This window comes from Cuculus canorus, chromosome 1 (genome assembly GCF_017976375.1).
Source record: "Cuculus canorus isolate bCucCan1 chromosome 1, bCucCan1.pri, whole genome shotgun sequence".
Taxonomy (NCBI): domain Eukaryota; kingdom Metazoa; phylum Chordata; class Aves; order Cuculiformes; family Cuculidae; genus Cuculus; species Cuculus canorus.
Genome location: NC_071401.1, coordinates 200146079 through 200169843, shown reverse-complemented (window position 1 = coordinate 200169843; position 23765 = coordinate 200146079). Strand labels below are relative to the sequence as shown.

General features: G+C 42.5%; 1 protein-coding gene across 3 annotated transcripts in view; it reads left to right on the top strand.

The window, feature by feature from the left end:
• ELAPOR2 (endosome-lysosome associated apoptosis and autophagy regulator family member 2) overlaps nucleotides 1-23765 on the top strand; it is a 100799-nt gene that overhangs the window by 56554 nt on the left and 20480 nt on the right. For all 3 annotated transcript variants that reach the window (XM_054063053.1, XM_054063068.1, XM_054063058.1), the window contains 7 exons: nucleotides 13027-13222; nucleotides 13827-13974; nucleotides 16681-16767; nucleotides 19109-19214; nucleotides 19849-20001; nucleotides 21091-21179; nucleotides 22978-23158. In XM_054063053.1, the coding sequence (XP_053919028.1) occupies nucleotides 13027-13222; nucleotides 13827-13974; nucleotides 16681-16767; nucleotides 19109-19214; nucleotides 19849-20001; nucleotides 21091-21179; nucleotides 22978-23158 (960 nt within the window). The remainder of the gene's footprint in view (nucleotides 1-13026; nucleotides 13223-13826; nucleotides 13975-16680; nucleotides 16768-19108; nucleotides 19215-19848; nucleotides 20002-21090; nucleotides 21180-22977; nucleotides 23159-23765) is intronic.

Genomic DNA, 23765 nt, shown 5'->3' with positions numbered 1-23765 from the left:
TTCGGAAGTTTTGTTTGGTATCTACTAGTCCTGAGATATAGCTGAACCAACTATGTCTCTGCTCTTAAAAAAGAGTTTCAGTTTTATAGCAGCATGACCTTTTGGGTTTTTTTTTGTCTACTTGAGGTTGGTAAAGCCCTGAGTGGTCCTTGATGGCAGTTAGGACACTGGATATGGAGGAATCTGGGTGAGAATGTCAATATTTTTGAAACATGTCTGCCATCACTGCTTACTTCATGCTGTACTGTTTGCAGTTGTTTTCATCTATTCAGAAATGCCTGCCACTTGAGGATATCTGCTATTGATCTTTACTGCTCTCTGAAAACAGAAGCGACTTTCAGGCTGTCATTAGTTTTGGATCCTGTGAATACTCCGCCAACCTCTCCCACTTCCAAATGCTCAGCAGTCTTTCTCTTTAAATTGTCCCTGAACTAGGAATTCAGAAGACAGTATAACAATACATTAAACGTCTCAAGTCATCTCTGTAAATATGTCTAGACTGTGGTCTCTAATGGAGTGGAAGACACTTGAGACTGCTAAAAATGTATTAGCTCAGGTGCTTCACATTGAATCATATCTGGAGCATATCTGGAGCATATCTGGAGCAATCAAACTGTGGCATTGCAGCTCAGTCGATGTCTCGCAGTGTGCTCATTTTGAGGTGGCTGTGTTCCACTGCTTTTCATTTGAATGAACCCATTTTTAATTAGGATGAGTATCTCTGTGCTCTGCTGCATTTTGAAGCACACGCTGACCTGCAAACCATAGCTGACTGTGACCCACTGAGAGTAACTGCCAGCATTACACAGAATGGCTGTAGTCTCCAAAACATGTCAGGATTCATCCCTTTTTGGATCTTCAAAAATATGATTGGTGAAGTTTACTTGTGAAGAAGATGGGATCCTCTGAGAATTAGTCATGGGGTTCAGCATAGAAAGGACTGTCATATTTTTACTGCTTTATCACCTGGGTATTAGATGAATGTTTTTTTTTACTTTATCTTGCCCCGAGCACAGGGCAGCGCGATGAAAGCACCTTCCCCTGCTTCACCCTCCCCACAACATCTTTACCATCAGGGTGTGAGAAGTAGAAAGGAAGGAAGAACCTCACATGATAGATGTGTGTGATGCTGCAGGCAGTCCTGCTATGCAGTGACTCTAGATGTGGGAGGGAAGGTGCAGGAGCAGCTTTGCAGCACAGTAACTCATTTGCAGTGCACTGGGACAACATGTCTTTTTCTATATTTCACTGTCCTCTTTTTTTTTAATCTGATCTACTTGACCTGTGTGGCTGTGGCCATCACCACTTCTAGACCCCACATCATGGTGTCAGGCTGCATTTTGTCGTCAACGTGCAGTGTGGTACCTTAAGGCTACCTTTGAAAGGGCCACCGCATGGCTGTGCCGGACTGCTCAGCCATCTCTCTTCTGCTTGTGTTTGTTCAGAGATGAGTCATATTTTTTGCACTGACACATCACAGTTGCAAGGAATCCTGCAAAGAGGTATGTTAAAAATGCAGCAAGGGTCTTGGCTGGGAAAAAGGCAATACTTATTACTCCTGGGGCTACTCTGTGTGGCTCTCCTCTGCTTCAATTTTAAGATGTCCTGTCTAGGCATCTTCTCAGTTTTGGAGGTAGGTTACGTACATCCAGGCATAGAACATTGTATTGAGGGGCTGGCAGACAGAGAGCCTTCCTCAGAGGAATCCAGACCTCTGAATCACTCTTTTGCAACTTGAATGTGCTTAAGTAATTTGGTCTCCTTCATTTTTAATTACCACAAATCTCACTCTGATCTCCACATGTGTCTGACAGCAGGAAAGGAATTTAGCTGATAAGGATCACTGCCATCACGGCAGTGTACTTGATTTTTTAAATGGAAAATATTGATGGCAGTCAATGGGAGCAGTTTGCTTTTGGGACTAAGCCTGCCTGCACCCCTGTGTGGCTGGTGTCTCCAAAACCCCTTTGCCTTCGTCTGGGGACTGTACCTGCACTATCTAAGGGAGACATTTCACAGCCTGGCAGTGGGAGCAGGATGTGGCGTTGCGCTCCTGCTGACATTACTCTGCAGTGTGTTTTGATGGCCACTGTCAGGCTTTTCTGCCAGCCTGACCATATGCTGCACGTTTTACACTCAAATTAAAAGTCTAATTTGGAGTCTCCCTTCCCTTCCCTTCCCTTCCCTTCCCTTCCCTTCCCTTCCCTTCCCTTCCCTTCCCTTCCCTTCCCTTCCCTTCCCTTCCCTTCCCTTCCCTTCCCTTCCCTTCCCTTCCCTTCCCTTCCCTTCCCTTCCCTTCCCTTCCCTTCCCTTCCCTTCCCTTCCCTTCCCTTCCCTTCCCACTATCCACTGCCCTTATTGTTCCCAGGTGCACTGATAACATTCCTCTGCACAGCACTTGTGACCAGTAAGGGCTTAAAGGTTTCACATTTTGGCCTCAAATCCTTTTTTAGTAATAACTCTCCAATTCCACAGAATGTGAGTTATTTTTTGCCATCCTAACCAAGAGTAGGTTGCATCTTAGCTCATAAATATCAGCTAAATTTAGTGGCACTATGTACATAATAAAGAAACTAGTAAGAGTAGTAGGGCAACTTGAAAAGGTGTTGAATTTGCTGTGTTCAAGGGAAAAACACGCTGGTAGAGTCACTTATGGTCAGCATCCCAATGCTAGTTATAAATATAGCCAGCAAGATTTCTTAAGAAAGAAGATACCAAAAATATTGATAATATAGAAGAAGTTGATCAAGTACAGTGCCATGGAGTTACTAATGGCTCTACTTAGCAAACTCTACGTTTATCTGGTGCCACTAAGGCGGGAACAACTTTTTTTAAGTCAGAAACGTGCTTGAGTATTGAGCTGAGACGTGTGAGGGTGTGCCAAAAGGTATGCATGTGAAAAGCTCCACTGACTTCAGAAAATAGACTGTCCTTAATTACAGTGGACTTTTCTGGGACCTGAGACCAAAATTTGTCCTGATTTATTGCTACTGAACTGTGTTTGTTGAGTTTATTCTAACTTGTGTAATCTGCTCCTAGGATACCAGAGGGAGATATAGATCTTCCTGCTAATTACAGTGCACTCTAGACACAATTAGGGCAAATGACCTTTTAAAAGCTTGTAGGTTTTATAACACTTTAAAGCAATTTAACTGATCTGTGGGAGTTTTAACATTATGCTTTTGTAACAGGAAACTTAAATAAAAGGTTTTGAGTTTGATATTCTCTTGGTCCCTGTTAAGCTTGAGTGTCCTAAGCAGGTAAGAAGTGGGTGTGCTCCTAAATCCCTTGAAGTCAATGGGCAGCTGCGAATTTTATAACATACAGTGTATGCACATACTTATCTTTGTAGATGGATAGTATGAAATGAATGCTATACATCTGTCAAAACCTGTGTGCTTGTGTTACAGCCATCTGACATAACGTTTACATCTGTTCATTGTCAACTAGATCTGTATTCAATCTGTGTACTCATTGTGTGAAAGAATTCATTCTTTCAGCATTTTATTTAGAATTTTGAAATTTGTTTGGTGAACGCTTGAAGATAGCAGTGATGAGTTTTAGTAGTTTCTTTAATGTTTATATTATTGCACATGTGAATGTGAATGTATATACAAATGCTCCCGTGAGAACGGTGCTATTCATTAAACAGTTACATTTGTTTAAGTTATCTCAAAATAGTTTGTTATATAATCAAAAAAAATATTATCACCCCAGTGTGACTGTCTTCATGTATGAATGAATATAAGAACTACTTTTCATAGGGCTTAAATAAGTCTGGAGTTACAGCCTCGTGAAGCAAACATGCGAACAGTACAAACAATACATCTTGAAGCAAACATGTACAAACAGTACCTGAAGGGGTCCTACAGGAAAGCTGGAGAGGGGCTATTCATAAAGGCTTGTGGTGATAGGACGAGGGGGAATGGGCATGAACTGGAGAGGGGCAGATTTAGACTGGACATTAGGAAGAATTTCTTCACTATGAGAGTGGTGAGACACTGGAACAGGTTGCCAAGGGAAATTGTAGATGCCCCATCCCTGGAGGTGTTCAAGGCCAGGTTGGATGGGGCCTTGGGCAGCCTGATCTGGTGGGATGTCCCTGCCCGTGGCGGGGGGGTTGGAACTAGATGATCTTTAAGGTCCCTTCCAACCCAAACTATTCTATGGTTCTATGATTCTATGTGAATCCTAACAAATCATCAGAGATTTTTTTTTTCCTTTTTTATTTGACCTTCACTGAGGATTATTTTCTGTTCTCATTATTGGGCTTTGAAATGATTGGGATTTCTTTGTTTCAGCTGAAGAGAGGAAACATGATGACATCAGGGTAGCTCTGATGACTACACATGTATCCATTTTTTCTCATGGCTTAAAAGCAATAGATCTTATTTTCATCAACCTTCATGTACTAATTTTTTTTATGTCATTTAGACATTCCTTCTTTGGGTATCACCTTGAAAGAAATAATGAGGTTAAGCTATTAATGGCTGCTGATATTTAACTGTGTCATTTAGATCTGACATATGCACATAGAAATACTTACAGAAGATGACAGATGATGTGGGGCATCCTGAGCTGTAGGAAAATACTATTTTAGACAATGTCCAAAAAATGTATGCAGAAGATCTCCCCTTTCGTTCTTGAGATTGCTCACTTGAATGGTGCATGCTGATCTCCTCCCTTATTTTAACTAACACCTTTCCTTCTCCTCTCTCTTTTGAATAGTTATGTGGCTGCCATGAAGCTCTCTGTCAACATGTGGGAGTCACATGTGGAAGCTTGCTCTCTTAAACCTAAGTACCAAAAAAGTAGATTCTTAGTGAGCATGAAATCCAGGGAATCTAAGAATTTCTTGATATGCTATAGATTTGGCCCTTGGCCTGTTGTGTATTACAAAGCAATTAAGGATGTCTGACAAAAGAACCCATAGTGTAACTCTGCCTCTGGAGCAAAATGTGATGTGAACATCAAGGTATGGAAGACAAGTAATTTCAAATCCATGATCTTTATAGAGGCACTTTTGTGTATATGGCCTGCAGGACTGGGCAACTCAATTTTACCTCAGTCTCTTTTGTATCCCTAAGGAAGTTTTTGTCTTTTCCAAAAGGAAAAGGAAAGACTTTCTTGCTAGAGCACACTAGAGAGGAAACTAGAACACAGCAGCAGACTCTGCTCTGAGGAACACTGTGAAGCTGAGGAATTAATATAAGGCTGTCATGTAGCAAAGATGTTTAGCCAGCAGTGGTATGCATGGCATGGTTTGAGAGTCGATACTAAAAAGCAGTGATTTAGCAAAGTATTCAAGCGGATGTTTATTCCTGATCCTCTAAGAGCATTCCTGCTAATGGGTGTTCCTCACTCAAGTCAGGTATATGGGTCCTATTGATGGCATTAGGTTTCTCACCTGGACTGAAGCACAAGGCTACATGTGGCCGTGGCATTTTTATCTGGTTGTTTTCCTAACGTGTATTGTTTCCTCAGTTTTACAAGTAATTTTTCCACTTTTTTTTTTCCTCAGTCCATGAGCAATACACCGTCTTTGCAGAAAAAGTCTCGTTGTTGGCTTTTTGAAGAACCAGTTCTTTTAGGTAGATAGTTAAAACAGCGGAATAGTTTGCTATTAACTCGCAGAGTTAAATTCCTGGAGAAGATTTACAGGAGCTGCATGTTCATGTGTGTGTTGAGACTTCCAAGAGAAAGGTTGGCCTTAGTGTCTTTTGATCATTTCTTCACCCTATGTGTGTACACGATGCAATTAAATAAGTTAAACACAGCTTCCTCTGAGTCACTGATTTCACTTCTAACAGGAATGCAGCTGGCAAGCCCTTGAGATTTGCTACGGCTTGGTGGAGGGATGAAAGGCAAGCACTCTGTATGTGTGTGTGTCTGTGCTGCGTGCGCAGAGGACACTCAAATGGCGCTAGAAGACATTTGAACCAACCACTTTGGTTGGTGAGCAATCAAAATAAGCATGATGGAGTCAGTGGGGCCTGGAGAGCTACTCAGTCACCTTGAGGTATGTTTCCTGCCATATCCAGTGCTCAGTCACTACGATGGTTGCTGTACCCCTGCCGGCAAATGTGCTTGCTAACCTCTTGGTGGTGACAGCCTTCCTCCACTCTACGCCATATTTTCATGAATTTATGATTACGATTCCAAACCCACACCTTTCATTATCCAAATGATGAAATGAAAGTGATAATAAAGCTGTCCTATGTGCCAGGCCAGCAGGGCAGAATGGTGCTGTTCCTATCAGAGACATGAACTGGAAAAAGAATTGCTCTATTTTGTAATTTCTTGGATAAAAGGAAAAATATTTGCTCTTAATAAAAGGTGTCTTTTCTGCAGAAGATACTCTTCCCCAAGTTACGTTAACTTTCAGTGTGATCACATTTCAAGACTAAACAGCCTTAACAGACTTTTTTTCTTAAATTAAGATTCAGTCTGGTTCCTGGTAACACATTGGGATATAATGACTGAAGAAAATGAGCATCAATTATTCATAGTCTATTGGAGAAGCCTCATATAAATTATTCACGGAAGACATTATGAAGCTGGCTGAGATTATAGAAAACATTAATAATGAAGCAATGATTTTTTCTTGTCCTTTGGCCTTCTGTTTCTTCTCCTCATCCTGTATTTTGGTTGGTCCTTGGTTCCATGTTGTGTGGACCCTGATGTCTCAGGGTATCACTGAATATATGCCTTTATGTACTTTTCTTGGCCAAATTTTCCCTTCCAGGTTTGTGGCATGTGTCTGCTGAACCCAGCAGTCATTCAGAGGGACAACTTCAGGATGCTGCCAACCTCATATTTGTTTTCTGAGCTACAGTTTTCACCTCTGCCTGTGGGATGCTGAGGTAGTTCAGCCCACGCTTTGCCTGCAGGAGATGGCAGTGTTTAATCTGAATCCCAGGCAGTGGGGCTTTGGATAAAAACATAGGAATGGAAAGGGGAGAGGCAGAAAACCAGTGTTTGAGATTATTTTTTCTGTGTAGTTTCACTGGTTTGGGTAGAAGTGCTCCATTGCTACCAACTTCTAATGTGGTTATCGTCTATCAAAATCCAGTCCTCTGTCTTTTTTTTTCTAATTGTGATGTATTGAGAGACAGGGGAACACAGAAGAGCTCTGGGTAGAGCTTCCACAAGGTAGTTCTTCTTATGCAGTTCTCTGCTTGATAAAGAGTGCAGTTTTTTTCCCTCTGAGATGCTTATATATTAATCAAGTTGACTTTTAATCTTCTTTTGATAAACTGAATAGACTTAGCACTTCAGATCTCTCACTGAAAGACACTATCCCTAATTTTAAAAGCCTTTAAAAGTGCTTTTATTTTGCATTAACCTCTTAAAAATGCAAATCTCAGCTGTATTCAGTAGTAGAAAGATCTTCTTGACTGCAATACACATTTCATCCTACGCATCTCTACCTCCACCTCTAAATATAAACATAGATCTCACTAGCACCTTTTTGCATGTCTTGACTGTGGAAGCTCTTGCCGAATGGCAGGTCCACTCCCACCCTCAGGCTTATTATAGAATCATAGAATTGTTCTGTTGAAAAAGACCTTTGAGATCATCGAGTCCAACCGTACCTGTCCACTACTAAATCATATCCCTGACCACTTCCTCCATCTGTCTTTTAAATACCTCCAGGGATGGTGACTCAACAACCTCCCTGGGCAGCCTGTTCCGGTGTCTGATAACCCTTTTGGTGAAGAAATTTTTCCTGTTGTCCAATTTGAACCTCCCTGGTGGAACTTGAGGCTATTTCCTCTCATGCTATCTATTGTTACTTGGGAGAAGAGACTAACACCCACCTCGCTACAACCTCCTTTCAGGTAGTTGTAGACAGTGATAAGGTCTCCCCTCAGCCTCCTTTTGTCTAGGCTAAACAGCCCCAGTTCCCTCCAGGATAACTTTCAGCCTTCTGCAGACAGGGCTGGCACTCCTTGCCTTCAGCAGCTTGTCTTTACCTTTGACTGTTAAAACATACTGGTTTCGAGTGGTCTCAGGCTTGACAACAGTCTCACCTGCCAATTTTAATACCATTCCTTTTATACTTGCCTGTAGCTTATTGATAAAAGTGTGGACAGTCATCAGACTCAATCCGGGGGCAGGCAGAGCTGCGCTCTTCCTCCCTGCTCCTTGATAGCTTCTCACTGGTGGCCCTATCTGAGATCTGTTATTCAGGCAATTCTTAATCCATTTAAGATGTGCCTCAGTGGTACTGGTAGTAATACCTTCTTCATCAGAATGACATGCAGAACTAAGTTAACTGTATTAGAAACACTGAGTCTATTACATCCATTAAGTAACTTTTATCAAGTGACTTGTAATCCTTTTAAAGAATGAAATGAGGTCTGTTTGACAAGACTTATACGATGGTTTTGGTGGGTATTAGTGGTGTAGCTCTTGTTAAATTTTTTATGAAGTGAATCCAGTGTCATCTTCATTGCATGCATGTATGATTGTACGTGACTGTCTGTAGCTGTGTCTATCGAACCTTACTTTAGAGTACCTTTTGTGAACAAGACTCGTTACCTATACAAAACACAACTTTGGTTTTTTTTTTCATTTGTGTTTATTTTAAGAAAACTACAGCTTCAAATCACCAATAATTGCATCAGCTTCATTGGGGCTACCAAAGGCATCGGTGTATCCTGCACCACAGTATGTCGTCCTGTTCCTAATTGCCTCTGAAAATGTTCTCCCTGTTTTAAAAATGCCCATGGTGGGGCAAATAATGAAATCTTTCAATGCGTTTCACAGTTGTTTTTACAGAAAGAAAGAAGATCAAATTCAGTCTTCAACAATGTGTGATGCACTATTTAAGTTGGTGAGTTGCACCCAAATTAATATTTGAAAGGAGTAATAGGAAAGTTTGTAGTTGAGAGGGAGGGGAATAGTGGTGTCTAAACAGGATCAATAGTGTCGATCCTGGAAAAGATTTTCAGAATTGCATACATGATTTAGCAGCCTCAGTTCTGTTTTCTGAACAGGGCAGACATGTAAGGAGTTCTTCAACAGAGAAATTTTCTCCAAAAATTAAATAGCAAATGCTTAAGCAAGTGGGTTTCAAGGCTGGAGTCTGAAGCAAGAGGGTGGAGCAACAGGGAGGGCCTAAAATATATGATCTAGGTTCCTGAAACTTCACCGTAACCTCTTACGTGGTAATGCTCTCCTTCCCGTTGACAGTATCTTGTATGTGTCACCCCGGCAAGCACAGCAATGCTAATGTCAACTATTTCTGTTGATCAGCAGTCACTGGTGAGTGCTGGATCTGTGCTCAGCTATGTCTTAGTGCCCTGGGACAGACCACCTGTCTGTGCCCTGTCCTCACCCCAGACAAGTGCTTTCTCGGCCATTGTGGGGGACTTCTGCTCTGCAGGGTCCCTTTGGACATGACCAAAACCTGCCTGTCTCAAACTGGGGTAGAATCATAGAATCATAGAACAGTTTGGGTTGGAAGGGACCGGTAAGATTGTCTAGTTCCATCCAAACCCCTGCCTTGGGCAGGGACATCCCACTGGATCAGGCTGCCCAAGGCCCCATCCTTGGGGCCTTTAACACCTCCAGGGATGGGGCAGCCACAGCTTCCCTTGGCAACCTGTGCCAGTGCCTCACCACTCATGGTGAAGAAATTCTTCCCTATGTCCAGTCTAAATCGACCGCTCTCCAGTTTATACTCATTGTCCCTAGTCCTATCACTACAAGCCTTTGTAAAAAGTCCCTCCTCAGCTTTCTTGTCACTCCATTTAAGTATTGGAACATTGCTATGAGGTCTCCCTGGAGTCTTCTCTTCTCCAGGCTGAACAAGCCCAACTCTCTCAGCCTGTCCTCATATGGAAGGTTCTCCAGCCCTCTGATCATCTTTGTAGCCCTTCTCTGGACCTGTTCCAATAGTTCCGTATCCTTCTTATGTAGAGAATTCTAGAACTGGACACAGTACTCCAGATGAGATCTCACAAGAGAGGAATAGAGGGGCAGAATCACCTCCCTTAACCTGCTTTTGATGCAGCCCAGGATATGGTTGGCCTTCTGGGCTGCGAGCGCACATTCAACCAGCACCCCAAAGTCCTTCTCTGCAGGGCAGCTCTCAATCACATCATCCCTGATCGTGAAATTGGGGGTTCCCCTGACTGAGGTGTAGGACCTTGCACTTGGCCTCGTTGAACCTCATGAGGTTTGCATGGGGCCACTTCTCCTGCCTGTCCAGGTCCCTCTGGATGACATCTTGTCTGGACTCTTGAATTGATGCTGCTTATATTAAAGAGGGCTTGGCCTGCCTTTTGTTCTTACTCCTTTTTGGAAGACCAAATTATGTGACAATGGGAGAGGAGGCCATCTCTGTGTTCGTCATACACCATGTTTTCTCCCCATCCCTCTCCAACTGCTCATGACCACCTGGAACGAGACCAAATGATGCATCTGTTCCAATGTCGAAAGTGGTTTGTGTTGCCATTAGCCATCTTCAGCCTCAAATTGAACCTGGCAAGCAGCTGGCGTGCTCAGAGCTAGTTTGCTTGCAGATGTATGTGTTTTGATGGGAAATGCTTCTGCTTTTGAAATGCAATTCTTCGAGAGGGAAAAGAAGGTAATTCCCCACCTAAACAAGTAAAATGCTCCTGTGAGCAATGGATGGCAGCCTGCCTGGTCTCTTATACCCTTTATTTCTGCAAAATGATCAGGCTGGAAGGAGTTAAAAGATATTATTTCGGTTAAAGCAATAATCTCCACTCAGCCTCACTGCAATTGGAGAGGAGGCTCTGCTGCCTCCTGCATGTTCATTGTGGCAGTGAATCACTTGCAGTTACTGACTTCTTATTTGGAATGCGTGGTTAAGCAGCACTCTCCATTTCTCGCTATTTAACTATCTTTAAAAAATGTTGATAACTGTTAAAAGATTTGAACATGTCATGAAAAGCTCACTTTTTTACTCCGTTTCCCGATGGCTTCTCTCTGCACCCTTCAAAAGAGGAAAATAAAGCCGAATTTATTAATGATGCTAAAGCAATGAGTTAGGACACCTTCATGCATGTAAGGTAAAAAGCTGTACAACGGGTGGTCTCAGTTTAGACACACAGGGAAGTGCTTGCTGCTTTTCTCTGGGTCTCTGAAGAAAGCTGTGCTTCAAGCCTCAGCTGCAAGTATATCTTATGGCTTTAGCTGAGGTTTCGGAGACCGCCAGGTAGGATGTTAGCTGTACCAACTCTATCATGTGCCACTGCCTACAGAAAACCACTTGCACCCACTGAGGGTGGATTTTTGCCTATCTATCAGTCTTTCACAGAAATCCATTGTGGAGGATTTTGTTGCATATCCCCAGCACCTGTCCCTGCTAGGCGCCTGCCCACTTTCCTTCTTGGTCAATTGCCAGTGAGTGACGGGGTTAGAAAAACAGATTTGTTGACTTGAAGTCCACTGGTTCAAATTTAGAGTATATCGATACAACCAAGAGGGGAAAATGATCCTTTGGCAGATCTTTGCATCAAAACAGACCTTTCATCTGTATTCCAGTACTGCCCATCAAGGAAAATGACACAAAGAAATGCTGCGGGACCTGGCACAGAAATTGGAGCCTGAACTGCAGCTGGGCTCAGATGGAAATTCATTTTATGCAGATATGACTTTGTTGAAGTAATCATAGTCAAACAAGCATTTCTGCAGTTAGATAAACGTCAGCAGATCTGTGGAACTGCATATGCCGGGACTTAAGCTGGTATTGGCCATTTTGGGGTAGTTTCACCACTTTGGCTAGCAGACTGGTCTTGTCCTACAGTTTGTCAGATGAGTGAGATTATGTTTCTCAAAGTGGCTCCATGAAATATCTGTCACTGCACAACGCAGCACGCGTGAAACAGTAAAAAAATCCCACCATTCATTGGGATGTGAGTTCTGTGCATTGCTCTGAATCCTGCTTTGGCTAGACTGGCACAGTTAAGTTTAAAAATCTGCAAGCAACAGGAAATACTATGTACTGTGAAAAGCACTCATTGGTTTTCCATCTAGGATGTTCAGTCTCAGAGAGGATGTGGTGCAGCACGGCGCCGGCGAAAAGTAGGGTGGTCTGCCCTTGAAATGAGTGTCCTAGCAGGAATTAATGATTCCCAGCATAGACGTGGGACTCTGTGGGCATATAGGACGTTAGCTGCTGTCCAGGTTTGCTCTCTAAAATGGGGATATTCTTCCCTTGGATATGTGATCAGACTGGAACAAAGGGTGTATGTCTTACTTGGAGGATGTGATTTTAGAGACATCAGTAAAAAAAGCACTTTGTGAACATACCTCCTAATTATGCTTCCCTTAGTTACATATGTTTAAATACTGCCTTTGCTGTGCTGGCAACCTGTGCTTATTTTCTCAGCATGTTAATAGCACCCCAGTTGAAGATCCTCATTTTCAGAACACAGGCCCATTAATGATATTTCCCAGGACCATCTGGTCTATCAGGCGAGATATTCAAGACTTTATAGGCAGCCCATGTGAAGAGAATTGTGGAGAGACCCTTGGAATAGGTGTGCAGCTCTCAGCTAATGTTTGTAGTGTTCTATCACTCTAAGTGTGCTGTTGTGTGCTCTTGTTGGCTACTGTGTGGGTGGGTGATAGGAGTCTGCTCTGGCTCTCAGGTGCTGGTGCTTTTTGAGTTCAATGTGTAACAGATGGGCGATCAAGGGTGAGGAGAACTGTATTACAAGTCCTCATATACACAAATTGCTTTTGGACACAGTCTGTAGGTAGAGATTTCATTTCTAAAACTTGTTTTGCGAATAGAGACAAGCTACAAATCAGGAGCCATCATCTGAGATTTGGGTTCAGTGCTGCCCTGTCAGTGAAAAAACAGATGGTGAACATCTCAATTTTGCAGCCAGTGTTGCTAGTTCAGCTGTTGTGTTCCTGGGGCTGGTGCATTCCCATTTGGTTTGCTTTAGTGACAGTTCACTCTTAATTAATTAGGTGGCAAAAAATAATGGAAATTAATTGCAATTGGAAATGATGATATGTTGGAAATGATTGCCTCCCCAGCTTTCTCCTGTGCCTCTGGCGAGTATCTGGAGATGAAGAACCAGGTGTGCAGCAAATGTGCAGAAGGAACCTACTCACTGGGCAGTGGGATCAAATTTGATGAGTGGGATGAGCTGCCGGCGGGATTCTCCAATGTGGCAACTTTCATGGACACAGCGGTTGGCTCGGCAGAGAATAAAGCTGACAGCTGCAACAAGTAAGAAGTTCTGTTTACATCTGAGTTACACATCCATGGGTGAACCTGGGACACCTCATCAGCACAAAGACAGTTTAATGACTTTTCTAAGCGGTGACCTTTCCTAGTAATGGCAAAAAATACTGTCAGAGAGGTGAAATTTTTGGCTGTCTCTTTGCTGTTATGGTCTCCTTGGGCTTGCCGGTATCTAGTAAGTCTAAGACCAGCCTGCACCTGCTACTACTTGTAGCTGGAAAGCTTCAGGATCGCGTTATAATAAATGTGGCCAAAAAGGTATTTTCACAGCCAATTTAGAGAGCCATGATAGTTACTGTGTCTGAGGATGATTGAAAGTATGTTGAACCTGTGGGTAATAAACCTTTCCTGTGTAGGCTCGGTCCTACATTTCTAGCACCTTATCTTTTCCCATGCCTGATTTTAATGAAAAATGTTATAATATGTGAAAAATAAATGGGAATCCAGTAATAAAGTTATAGATTCACTGCAGTTAGCTATTGTGGGATTCTGAGTTGTTTATTAAGTAGCATGCTTTTGTATAGTAGTGTAAGAGAAGTCTCCATAGTCTGTGATCTCAACTGAGCCTTATTTTGTTTATGTTTATCAGCTCTTCGTGGACGCCTCGAGGAAATTACATAGAATCAAACAGGGATGATTGTACAGTTTCTCTCATCTACGCTGTGCACCTGAAGAAATCTGGTTTTGTCTTCTTTGAATACCAGTATATTGACAACAACATCTTCTTTGAATTTTTTGTAAGTCCTTTTCTATGACAAATCCAACCTTGTATTGTAAGAATTCAGTCCAGATGAAGACCATCAGAAAAAGCTTTTTCCTCCCTTTACCTTCCCCATACGTCCATAGTTTTTTACTGTTGAATGAGATTAAAACTATCTTTTTTTTTCCTGTCACTCATGCTGCCTTTTGGGAATTAATTTCACCTTCAAAACTCAGGCTAAACTGATCCTATCTATCATGCAGTAGGATTTTTCCATTAGGGGTCATGACTACCCTTGTTAGTCCATCCTTTTACAAGGCAACTCTTGGTGGTAGATGCTTCAGTTTGAGGGTGTTTGACTTGGGATGCCTTTGAGCATTTGAAATTTAAAAACACTTCATCCAAGGTAAACATCCAGAACGTGGGATACTCCAAGGCATTAGTATGTGGAAATCTTAGCTATAGTTTTAGGTCAGTTTTGGTTGTAGCAATTGAGGTGAAAGGAAGAGCAGAAGAAAAGACAAAAGGCTGATCCTTAAAAAAAAATAATCCAGAAATGAGAGTTCTCCAAAGAGGTTTAGAAGTAAAAATTCAGATGACTGGGATGACTTAGGCTCTGAGGACACGTCCACACTGAAATGTAGGGACTGGAAGTCATTAGCTCTGAAATGGGAGCAGCCTGGTTGGGCTTGCACCACACCATACCGAAATCACTAAAACAGTCTGATCAACAGGGACTCAAATGGGAAAGACAACCTTGCTCTGTCCACATAGATTGGCTGGTTGGGGCCAAGGGAGCCAGAGGATTCCCAGTACCAGGCTGTGCAGTGCAGTGTAGATGTCCCATGTCACTGAGATACTTTGGAATTTTCTGCCAACACCTGCACTGCTTTCTATGGCATGTTGTGCCTGCCATTTGGGATAAAAAAAAAATTTAATGGGAGGGTGTCTTGGAGCAGGAGATGACTGGAAATTTTCATTGTCCTCTGTTACTGCCCCTCTCCCTGTCTGTTGAGCTCTGTTTTTCATCCAAAACCCACAGCTCGTGGTATCTTACCTGAGTGTGAAGCCTTAGCTGGTGTTGGTCAATATTTCTTGAAGCTTGGACAAAAGTGCAGTGTATCCGTATTCTTAGTAAAAATGGGAAAGGAAGACAAAAATAACTTGCTAGAGGCACCCTTTTGCTTCTACATCAGTGCCATCTATTGCAGTTTTATAGCAGTCGATGGAGGCAATATTATTTAGCCATTTCAGTTTTATATTAGACTATTCTGTCTTCTTACGAGGAGAATGCAGCAAATATGCTTTCTGCTGTCAGATGAATGTACCAGGATTATGAATCTTCCCTCCAGTAACTTGACTGACTGATCTCTTCCTGCAATGGAGCAAATACATTGTTTCTCTGAGCACTGGCTTTGAAAATGGCTTTTTGATTATTACTTTTATCCATAACCCACTCATTCACCTCCTTAAATTTATCATTTACTACTCAAGAAACCATGAGTTGTGTAGTCCTTCATAGAAATGCCCGTGTAAATAATTCCTAGTCAGCCTTGTTATTTTAGGGAAACCATATTTAACACTTGTCTAAAAGTCCATCCTTTTCCCCCAGCGTGTCTTCGTGCTTAAATATATTTAACAATGACACTTTAGCTCTGGACAGTGGCATTTCGGTTGCGGTTTTCCAGGAAATTATGACGTTTTTGGGATTGCCCGGCACAGGTAGCTGCACTGTTAGTGTGAGGGTTGTTCAATACCCAGTGCTTCTGCACTGCCCTTCCCAGGCTCTTTTTACATACTGAAGCCCTTTATACCTTGTGAGGAGAGACTATATATTCTTATATTCATTTTGCAGATGGGAACTGAAGCACAAAGACACTGTAGCTCAGATTGCGCAAGGTGATGAGGGATCTACCTTCTACTTAGGTGCTTCTTCTCACCTCTTTACTTCAATGCTTTTGATCTAGGTGGCAGTTAAGTACACAGATGCTTTGGAGTATGTGGGATTTTGTGACTTATTTAAGACTGGATGTGCTCAACTTTAAGGAGGAGGCTTAACACCAGGTCTTCTGAAAGTATTGAACCGGCCTTTCTCCCTGGTGGAACAAAAGTCAAGTAATTGAACTTGTAAGACAGTTATGAGAAGAAAGAAATATACTGCTCTGAGACCATGCACCAAACCCTGCTGCAAGGAAAAGCTGCTGAGCTATACTGGACCTGGGCAAGGGACGATCAGCCTCCCATGTCTGCTAGGACAGACTCTCCATGGCATGTTGGAGCATTACTCTCATCCCTAGTGAGGTCAGGTGGCAGGGGGCCAAAGACACAGCAGATATTGGCTGAACAGAAAGCAGTTTTCTAGCTTTGGCTTGTCCACTCTTATCTCCCCTCTGACTTAGAAGCCCATGGCCTCTGGATTTTAGAGATCTTGGTGGGCTCAAGAGAAGAAGGCAGCCAAGACAAAATGCTCTGCATCCGACTAGATGGCAACAGGACAAGGCTGAAGTCTTCTCCTTCTCCTCCTTTTTTCCATCTGTGTCAGATGTTGTCATTAGAGGCACTATTAAGCTGCTAGCAGGTTGTGAAGATTGGGGTTTACTTTGCCCCAAATAAGGCAGCTGCTGTCCTAATTATGTAGACAACAGAAATAAAGCTGAATCTTATCATTCTCTGTCAGTAGTCATTATGTTAACAGAGAGATGCATCTGATTGTGGTCACTGATCTTGTGTTTTTAATTTACAGATACAAAATGACCAGTGCAAAGAGATGGAGTCTACAGCAGACAAGTGGGTGAAGCTAACAGACAACGGAGAATGGGGGTCTCATTCTGTAAGTGTGCAAAGCAATCCTTCGTGAAGCTTTTTTCCTTTTATGAATGTTTATGATTTCCTCTGAGCAGAGGGCAAAAGAGGGCCAGATCTGAAGAAGCACAGCTTGTCTAGTACTGTGGGCAACAGTACCGAGATCTCCAAGGGGCTGATCCCAAAGCAAATGATGCAGATGCAAGACTTTGTATTAATTTCCCTGGGCTTTGACTCAAATGCTTTATGAGTTTAAGTAGATTTATGCAAATCTGCATGCCACAGTCACTCTGCATGATTGTAATTGAAATCTTCTACAACAGTTGTTTGCTTATGAAAGCATGAGATTATTCCCTGTTGCTCAGCAGAGCAGTGGGAGCAATGTTTGTATATGTAGGCAGGCAGGATGGGCATTTTATTCTTAAGTGTGCACTGAAGAGTTGGATTGTACCCAACTGTACCCAGGTCTATGGTGACTTACCTGGTGGAAAGGCAAGGTGGCAGCACCAGGGTGGCTCCCGTAGAGCTGATAGGAGTGTATCCAGCTTGGGAACAGAAGCCTTTTGACTGGCCTGTGGTTCAGATGGCTGAGTTTGGTGCACAGACTGTAGGTAGACCAATTAACATTAGCTCATGGTGATGTCTAGTTTTCACTATACCATTGTATCCTGATTCCCAGAGCTGTACCAGCAAAGGCCCTGCATATGTGACACTATGCCAGAAAAAAATTGCTTTTACTTGGCATAGATAGCAGACCACTCTCTGTTTTCTGTGGTCTGCTTATCCTCCTGGAGTAGCAACCATATTCCTGAGCCAGCTCTAGTTGGCAGCGCCTGTTAGCTCAGGTGAAAGCTCCATGTGAGTCACATAGGGAGGCAGGAGAGCTGGGTGAGTAGGTGTGAGTGGCATGGGTAGAGTAGTGTTTCCAAGGCCAGGGAATCAATTTGGCTGAGCTGAGGGAGGTAGACAGTGTCTGCACAGGAAATGGTGGCATCTGAGCTTATTATCTGGCATGTGCAAGTGTTTCCACTGACTATGAAGGTCGCTGAAGTGTTGACATACAAGCTAGGTGAGGTGACTGTTCTGGCTCTCCTCGATGCTTTTGTCTGTGTTGCAAATCCCATCGTGGTATCTTCTCTGAGGCCAGTTTTCCAGTTGCTGCAGTGTCTGATTTCAGTATGCTAGTCCTGCTGCACCAAAGCTGATGTTGGGTGTCCTTACACCACACAAAATGATGTTTAATTAAATATGGTCCTATGGTCCTCCTCTGCCCCCCTGAGTAGTAGGTGTTTGGGGAGTGCGAGGTAAAATGTGCTGTATCTCCACTTTGCTGAGTTTTTGGACTCTTTATCCTGGGTGAACAAAAACTGTGATCCATCCAGGCCTGCACAGCACTGCTGTAAATCTCCTTATCCTGGACCCTTATGCTGGTAGAGTTTAACCCTCTTCTTGTTTGGAAATATAGCACCTTTAGGCTAATGTGTTGGCAGTAGGTCTCTTGTACCAGGCTAGTAAGTATGCTACAGCTTTGCAGACCAGGCAGGGTCTTGGTAAACCTGCTTCTTTTAGTAAGTAGAGTGATACAGGTGAGTTGAAGAGAGCAGGCACCAGCGCTGCTGCTGAAAGTAGTCCTGTCTTCCTCCTCCCCCTTATCCCAGCCATGGTACCACCAACCCACAACTCTTCCTGTGCCAGCACGGGGGTTGTGGGGCCACTGAAGACAAATAGGTCAAAGCAGCTGGAAACTGGGTTGTTTCCTGCATTCTCATCTGCTTTGCAGGATCAGAAATGAGCAGGAGGGATGAGACTGCTGCTGGGGATATTCATGGTTTGTGCCTGGCTAACTGATTATGATGTTGCAGTGTTAGATGCAGGCAGAGCTTGGTTTTTAAAACTTGTAAACAAAACTCAGCAGTGAGCTTGGATTTTTGAGCTCCGTGTTGCGTTGGATTTCTTTATAAAAGTGTATCTCAAGGCTTTGAAAACAAACTGATTGACTTTATGTGAACAAAGAGCTAGAGATAAAAGCTCCTAAAGTGCCAGGGACTGCTGGCTAAAGGCAGCAACAGTTTTTTTTTTTCCCGGTTCTGCATACAACAAGGTCAGAAACCTTGTGTTTTCTGACCTTTCCTGGTGTTTTTCCATGAAACCGAGGGAAGATGTTTTTTTATAAACCACACTCTGACACTCCTCAGAGATGTCTCTATAGCGTCTGTCTAGCTGTCCCCCTACTACTTCTTGACTCACTAAGCAGCTTAGGAAAAGCCAGGATTGCTGCTAGGATGCAAGAAATCTGAGTAATGGAAGTAAGAAATAAACCGATTTCTTGGTGAGAGGATGCCTGCTAACTGTCATGTGTATTGTTGCAGGTAACTCTGAAATCAGGTAGCAATATATTATACTGGAGAACAACAGGGATTCTTATGGGGTCCAAAGTGGTAAAACCAGTCCTAGTGAAAAACATCACAATTGAAGGTAAGCGATAGTTGCCTTTAATGTCTTATCTCACTCTTTTGTTACACTGTTTGCAAAGAAGTTGCTTTTCTACTGGTGTATCTTCAATACAGTTTCTTTTTTAGCCCCTTTGTCCTGTCTCCTCCTTTAAATTAGAAAAACAGAACAGCAGAACGCTGGGAAAGGCTGAAAAAATAATTTAGCTGGTAAATGATACCATCTACTGGAGAAGACTGGTTTAGCAAATAAGGAGAAAGGAATAAATAGGTTTTCTTTAATGTAGTATAGAAAGACCATGCTTATTGGTAACCCTCTGAACAGTGATAAATAAATGTATATATCATAACAGTGACAATTACATTACTATTTAAATGATGTAATTGATCTGGGATTGCTCTTTTGGTCCTGTTCTAAGTGTAATCAAACTTAGAACACCATAGAAGTTTTTTACGTGGGCCAAACTGGCATTGAGGAGCTAAGATTAAAGACCTAAATCATGAGTCAGCACAGCCAAAGTGTCTAAAGTGAGTGGTGAAAGTCTGTGTTTTTTAAGCCGTGTTACTGAGCTGGCTTGCTTTCTCCCATAAGCAGGTAGGCAGTAGTTAGGGAGCATATCTCTCTTATTTCAGTGTTTTACCTTTAATTTACCTTCCAGGAGTTGCATATACATCTGAATGCTTCCCATGCAAGCCTGGTACCTTCAGTGACAAACCAGGTTCATCTGGCTGCCAGGTGTGTCCAAGAAATACTTATTCTGAGAAAGGAGCTAAAGAGTGCACCAAGTGTAAAGAAGAAATGTATTATGCAGGTACCTAAATTAAATTGGATAAGCAAAATCAGAAGAATCTTGAGTACATGAGGTCATTATCGGTGTGCAGATGTAAGAATGGTTCTATCCAAGAATTAAATTTAGTCTCTAGTTGATACGTAAAGGTGAAATGATGAAGATTAGGCTTCCCAAAAGCTGCAGAGAACACTTATAGACATAAAGGGCCACACTTGATCTTGGGTAGGATCACCCACCCTAATATAAAGTGATGGAGCTATTTTGTTGTCTCGAAGGGAACAGTTCTCTGAAGTGTAATAGCAGTCGTGCTGTGCCCTCTCGTGGTAAATTGCGTTATCAGTTGGCAGTGTCCTAAACTGGATTCATCAGTGCCTTCAGACTTGTGGTGTTTCTAGGAATCTCCTTTTCAAATCTTTTAGTCCATCACTGCATCTGCTGTGGTTGGAAGATGTGGTGAACTAGTTGCAAACCCTGGTCCCTGAAGTCTTCTGCATTTCTAGCTATAACCACAGCTGATGATCATCAAATAATACAGGCAAAAGCCATTCTTCATGATTAAAATGTGTTCAATTTTCTCCCTTGTAATTGTTTTATAAGAAAGTTTTTGAAGAATCAATTATGAACTGTAACACCTGCCACTACAGAGTATGGAAAATGCCTGAGGACCTGTGCCCATGCTCTTGATGGGAATGGGAATTTTGTAAAAATATCTGAGGAGAGGAAAAATTGGACTAGTGTTGCAAGGAAGTTTCTGATGGGCTAGAGTCTTTTTGTCCCCTCTCAAGTGAGAACGTATTTCCATGCTTGGCAAACTACACAAATTACTCCTTGAAGGTGAAGAGGTGGCATGAAAGTTTGCATGACTCCCTGGTTATACTGAATCAATGAATTTCAGTGTGACAATACAAGCATAGCTGTTTTTTTCCCTCTTCCCCTCTTCCGTTCAGAGGAGGGTTGATGTAGACTCCAGTAAGAGCTTGATTTTTTTTTTCATTCTTGTTTTATATTTTTCTGCTGTCCCACTTTACTCCCAAGATTTTAAGTTTGTTACGGATGTTTCCAGGGACCATTTGATAGTTTAACGTGCTGTTCCTCACCTTTTCTTTTTAGATGAAGGATCCAGTGCATGTATACAGCGTCCTCCATGCACAAACAAGGACTTTTTCCAGATCCATACCCCCTGTGATAAGGAAGGAAAAGTAAGTAAGAAGGCATCGTGCTACTTTTAACCTCATTGAGCTTGCTGTGATCTCTTAATTTGAAAACAAGTTAGAGATTCTAGGAGTTGCTTTCCTGATTTTGCTTCCAGAATTGAATCTCTCTGAGACTATGGACTTGTCCTTTGTCCCTTGCTTAGGTACACAGTTTAAGGGAGTTTTAGGAATGGTTGGACTCGATGATCCAGTGAGTCCTTTCCAACCTGGTGATTCTATGATTCTATGATTCTGTGATTCTATGATTTAGCTGCTTTCTCTCCAGCATTTATTTCTATAACAATCTACCCATCTTGGGCCTGCTTAAGGGATCTGTCGTGAAATGCTAAGCTCCTTGCAATTGTGATTAGTTTGACCGGGTCACTGATGCTTCCTCCTTGCTCGTAAAAAACCAGGTTTGGAGCACAGGCTGAAGTGTTATCCCAGAACAGACCCAGATGTTTAGTTGTTAGTAATCTTTCCTAGCATACTTTTAGCTTGTGCCAGCTTGCCCTGTCCTAGCAATGCCCAGCCATGATTCAGGTGCTACCATGTCACAGGAGCATAGGACATGACCATACCTATTTCAGGTGGAAGAGCGCTTGGCTGCATATATGTGTCACATCCTTTGATTTTTAGTGTCAAAGAAGAGTCCACAACCTGGTATATACATAGCCTGTTCACGTGCAGCAACAGAGCTTATCTGCTAGTAATGTTCTTTCCTCATGGGATGCCTTGAAATACATGGACTCTAAGTAGATTATTTCACACAGAGGTCTTAGACCCACTGGACCTATCATAGGGAAATCTTCTGGTGGGACAGCCTGGCTTTGGAGTTCTCCTGCCCTTTGTCCCAGCAGTCACAAGTGGATTCTGGTGGGATTTGGAGAAGAAACTCCTATTTAGTTGAGATTTGGAGCCTGCAGATGCAGAGACACGCGGTCAGGCCATTTTGTCTCTTTTCTTCCCTTTGTCTTGTCTCTTAGATCCAGATAGGAGGGCAAACAGTCTATATACATAGCACTTGTACGTTACTAGCCTAGTTCTTGCTAGTGGGATGGAGTATTTTGGAGTCTCCTGGTCAATCAGTTCCAACATACAGCTGAGAGTTCTCATGCTTAAATAACAAAGCATCAGTGAGTTTGGCCTGAGACCTGATGGGCTTTACAATCTGGTCTTGACTCACTGGTTCATACTCCATTAACTGCCCATAATGACTTGAGGAATTAGCAACAGTCTTCACTGCTTCACCCCCAGGTACGGGAGAGGGGTTGCAAGAGTTCCTCTGTGGTTTTGACATCTGTGCAGTAGGTGAAAATGGCTAAAGAGAAATTGACTGCTTTCCAAAGAAGAGGCCAATATGGAGAAAATGCGGTACTTGTGATGATCTCTGCTGACACATCTTCCAGATAAAGGGGGTTTATAATACTGAAGTTATATTTTGGATTACTACAGTTTAAATGCAGAGATTGCTTATGTAGTTGTTAGAATTATTTATCAGACATTCCTCAGAAACATTTTCATGCAAAAATCTGATAGATAAATAGAAATGAACATTAATAATTGCTTTACTCATCGTGGTTTTGCTTTGCTCTTAAAGCCTGAAATCTTGAAATTGCCTGTGAAGCCAGTCACTTCTGTTTCCCGTCTCTGCCCTGCTCTTTATTGTCCTGGATGTGCAAGGACTAGGTTTGGCCTAAAACTTTGAGAACATCCTAATTTTATTTAAGAGGGCCCTTAGTTGGCGTGTCTAGTCCTAAAGCTTACTAACACTTCATGTGAGCTCAGTGTATTCTCCTTCCAGACTCAGATCATGTACAAATGGATTGAACCCAAGATCTGCAGAGAAGATCTCCCCGATGCACTGACCCTACCTCCTTCTGGAGAGAGGAAGGATTGTCCACCCTGCAATCCTGGCTTTTACAGCAATGCCTCATCTTCCTGTTCTCCCTGTCCACCAGGCACATTTTCAGATGGGACACAGGGTAGGATTCCACAAAAAAATTGCTGATGTCCTCTAAAGCAGTTGTCTGCCTGTGTATGACTTAGTTTAATGATACATCATCATAAGCCAGAGTTCATTTTGGATAAAATACTTATTTCATAACATTGGAGAGAGGGAGCTGGATATCTGTTTTCTCTCTGAAGCCATTTCTTATCAGGGATTGCTGCTCTAAGTTGACCTGCTATGTTCTGCATGCATTTCTTGGCTGATATAAACATCCTGAGGGTTATTTTAAGGGATTCTGAGAAGAGACTTCGAACTTTTGCAGTCGGTAATTCCTCCTCACACATTCTGGTCTCCACGTCAAGTTCTTCCTTGTGAAAAATCTCTTTTTAAGCACTATCAGATGAGTACTATGCCAATGTTGTCTAGCCTAAACTCTGGCTTGGTGATTCTGAGATGCATTTGCCCGGTGGTCTCCTGCAACATTTTGTGGGAACTTGAGTTTTCTGATATGATCCAACCTTCTGATGAAGCAATTAAAAAGGAAGTGTGGTTTGGGGGATTATACTTACCATGAGTTTATGATCTGCAGTTTATAAAATGCTGGTCTCATTTCCACTTTTCTGGCGCTGATAACTCTTTGA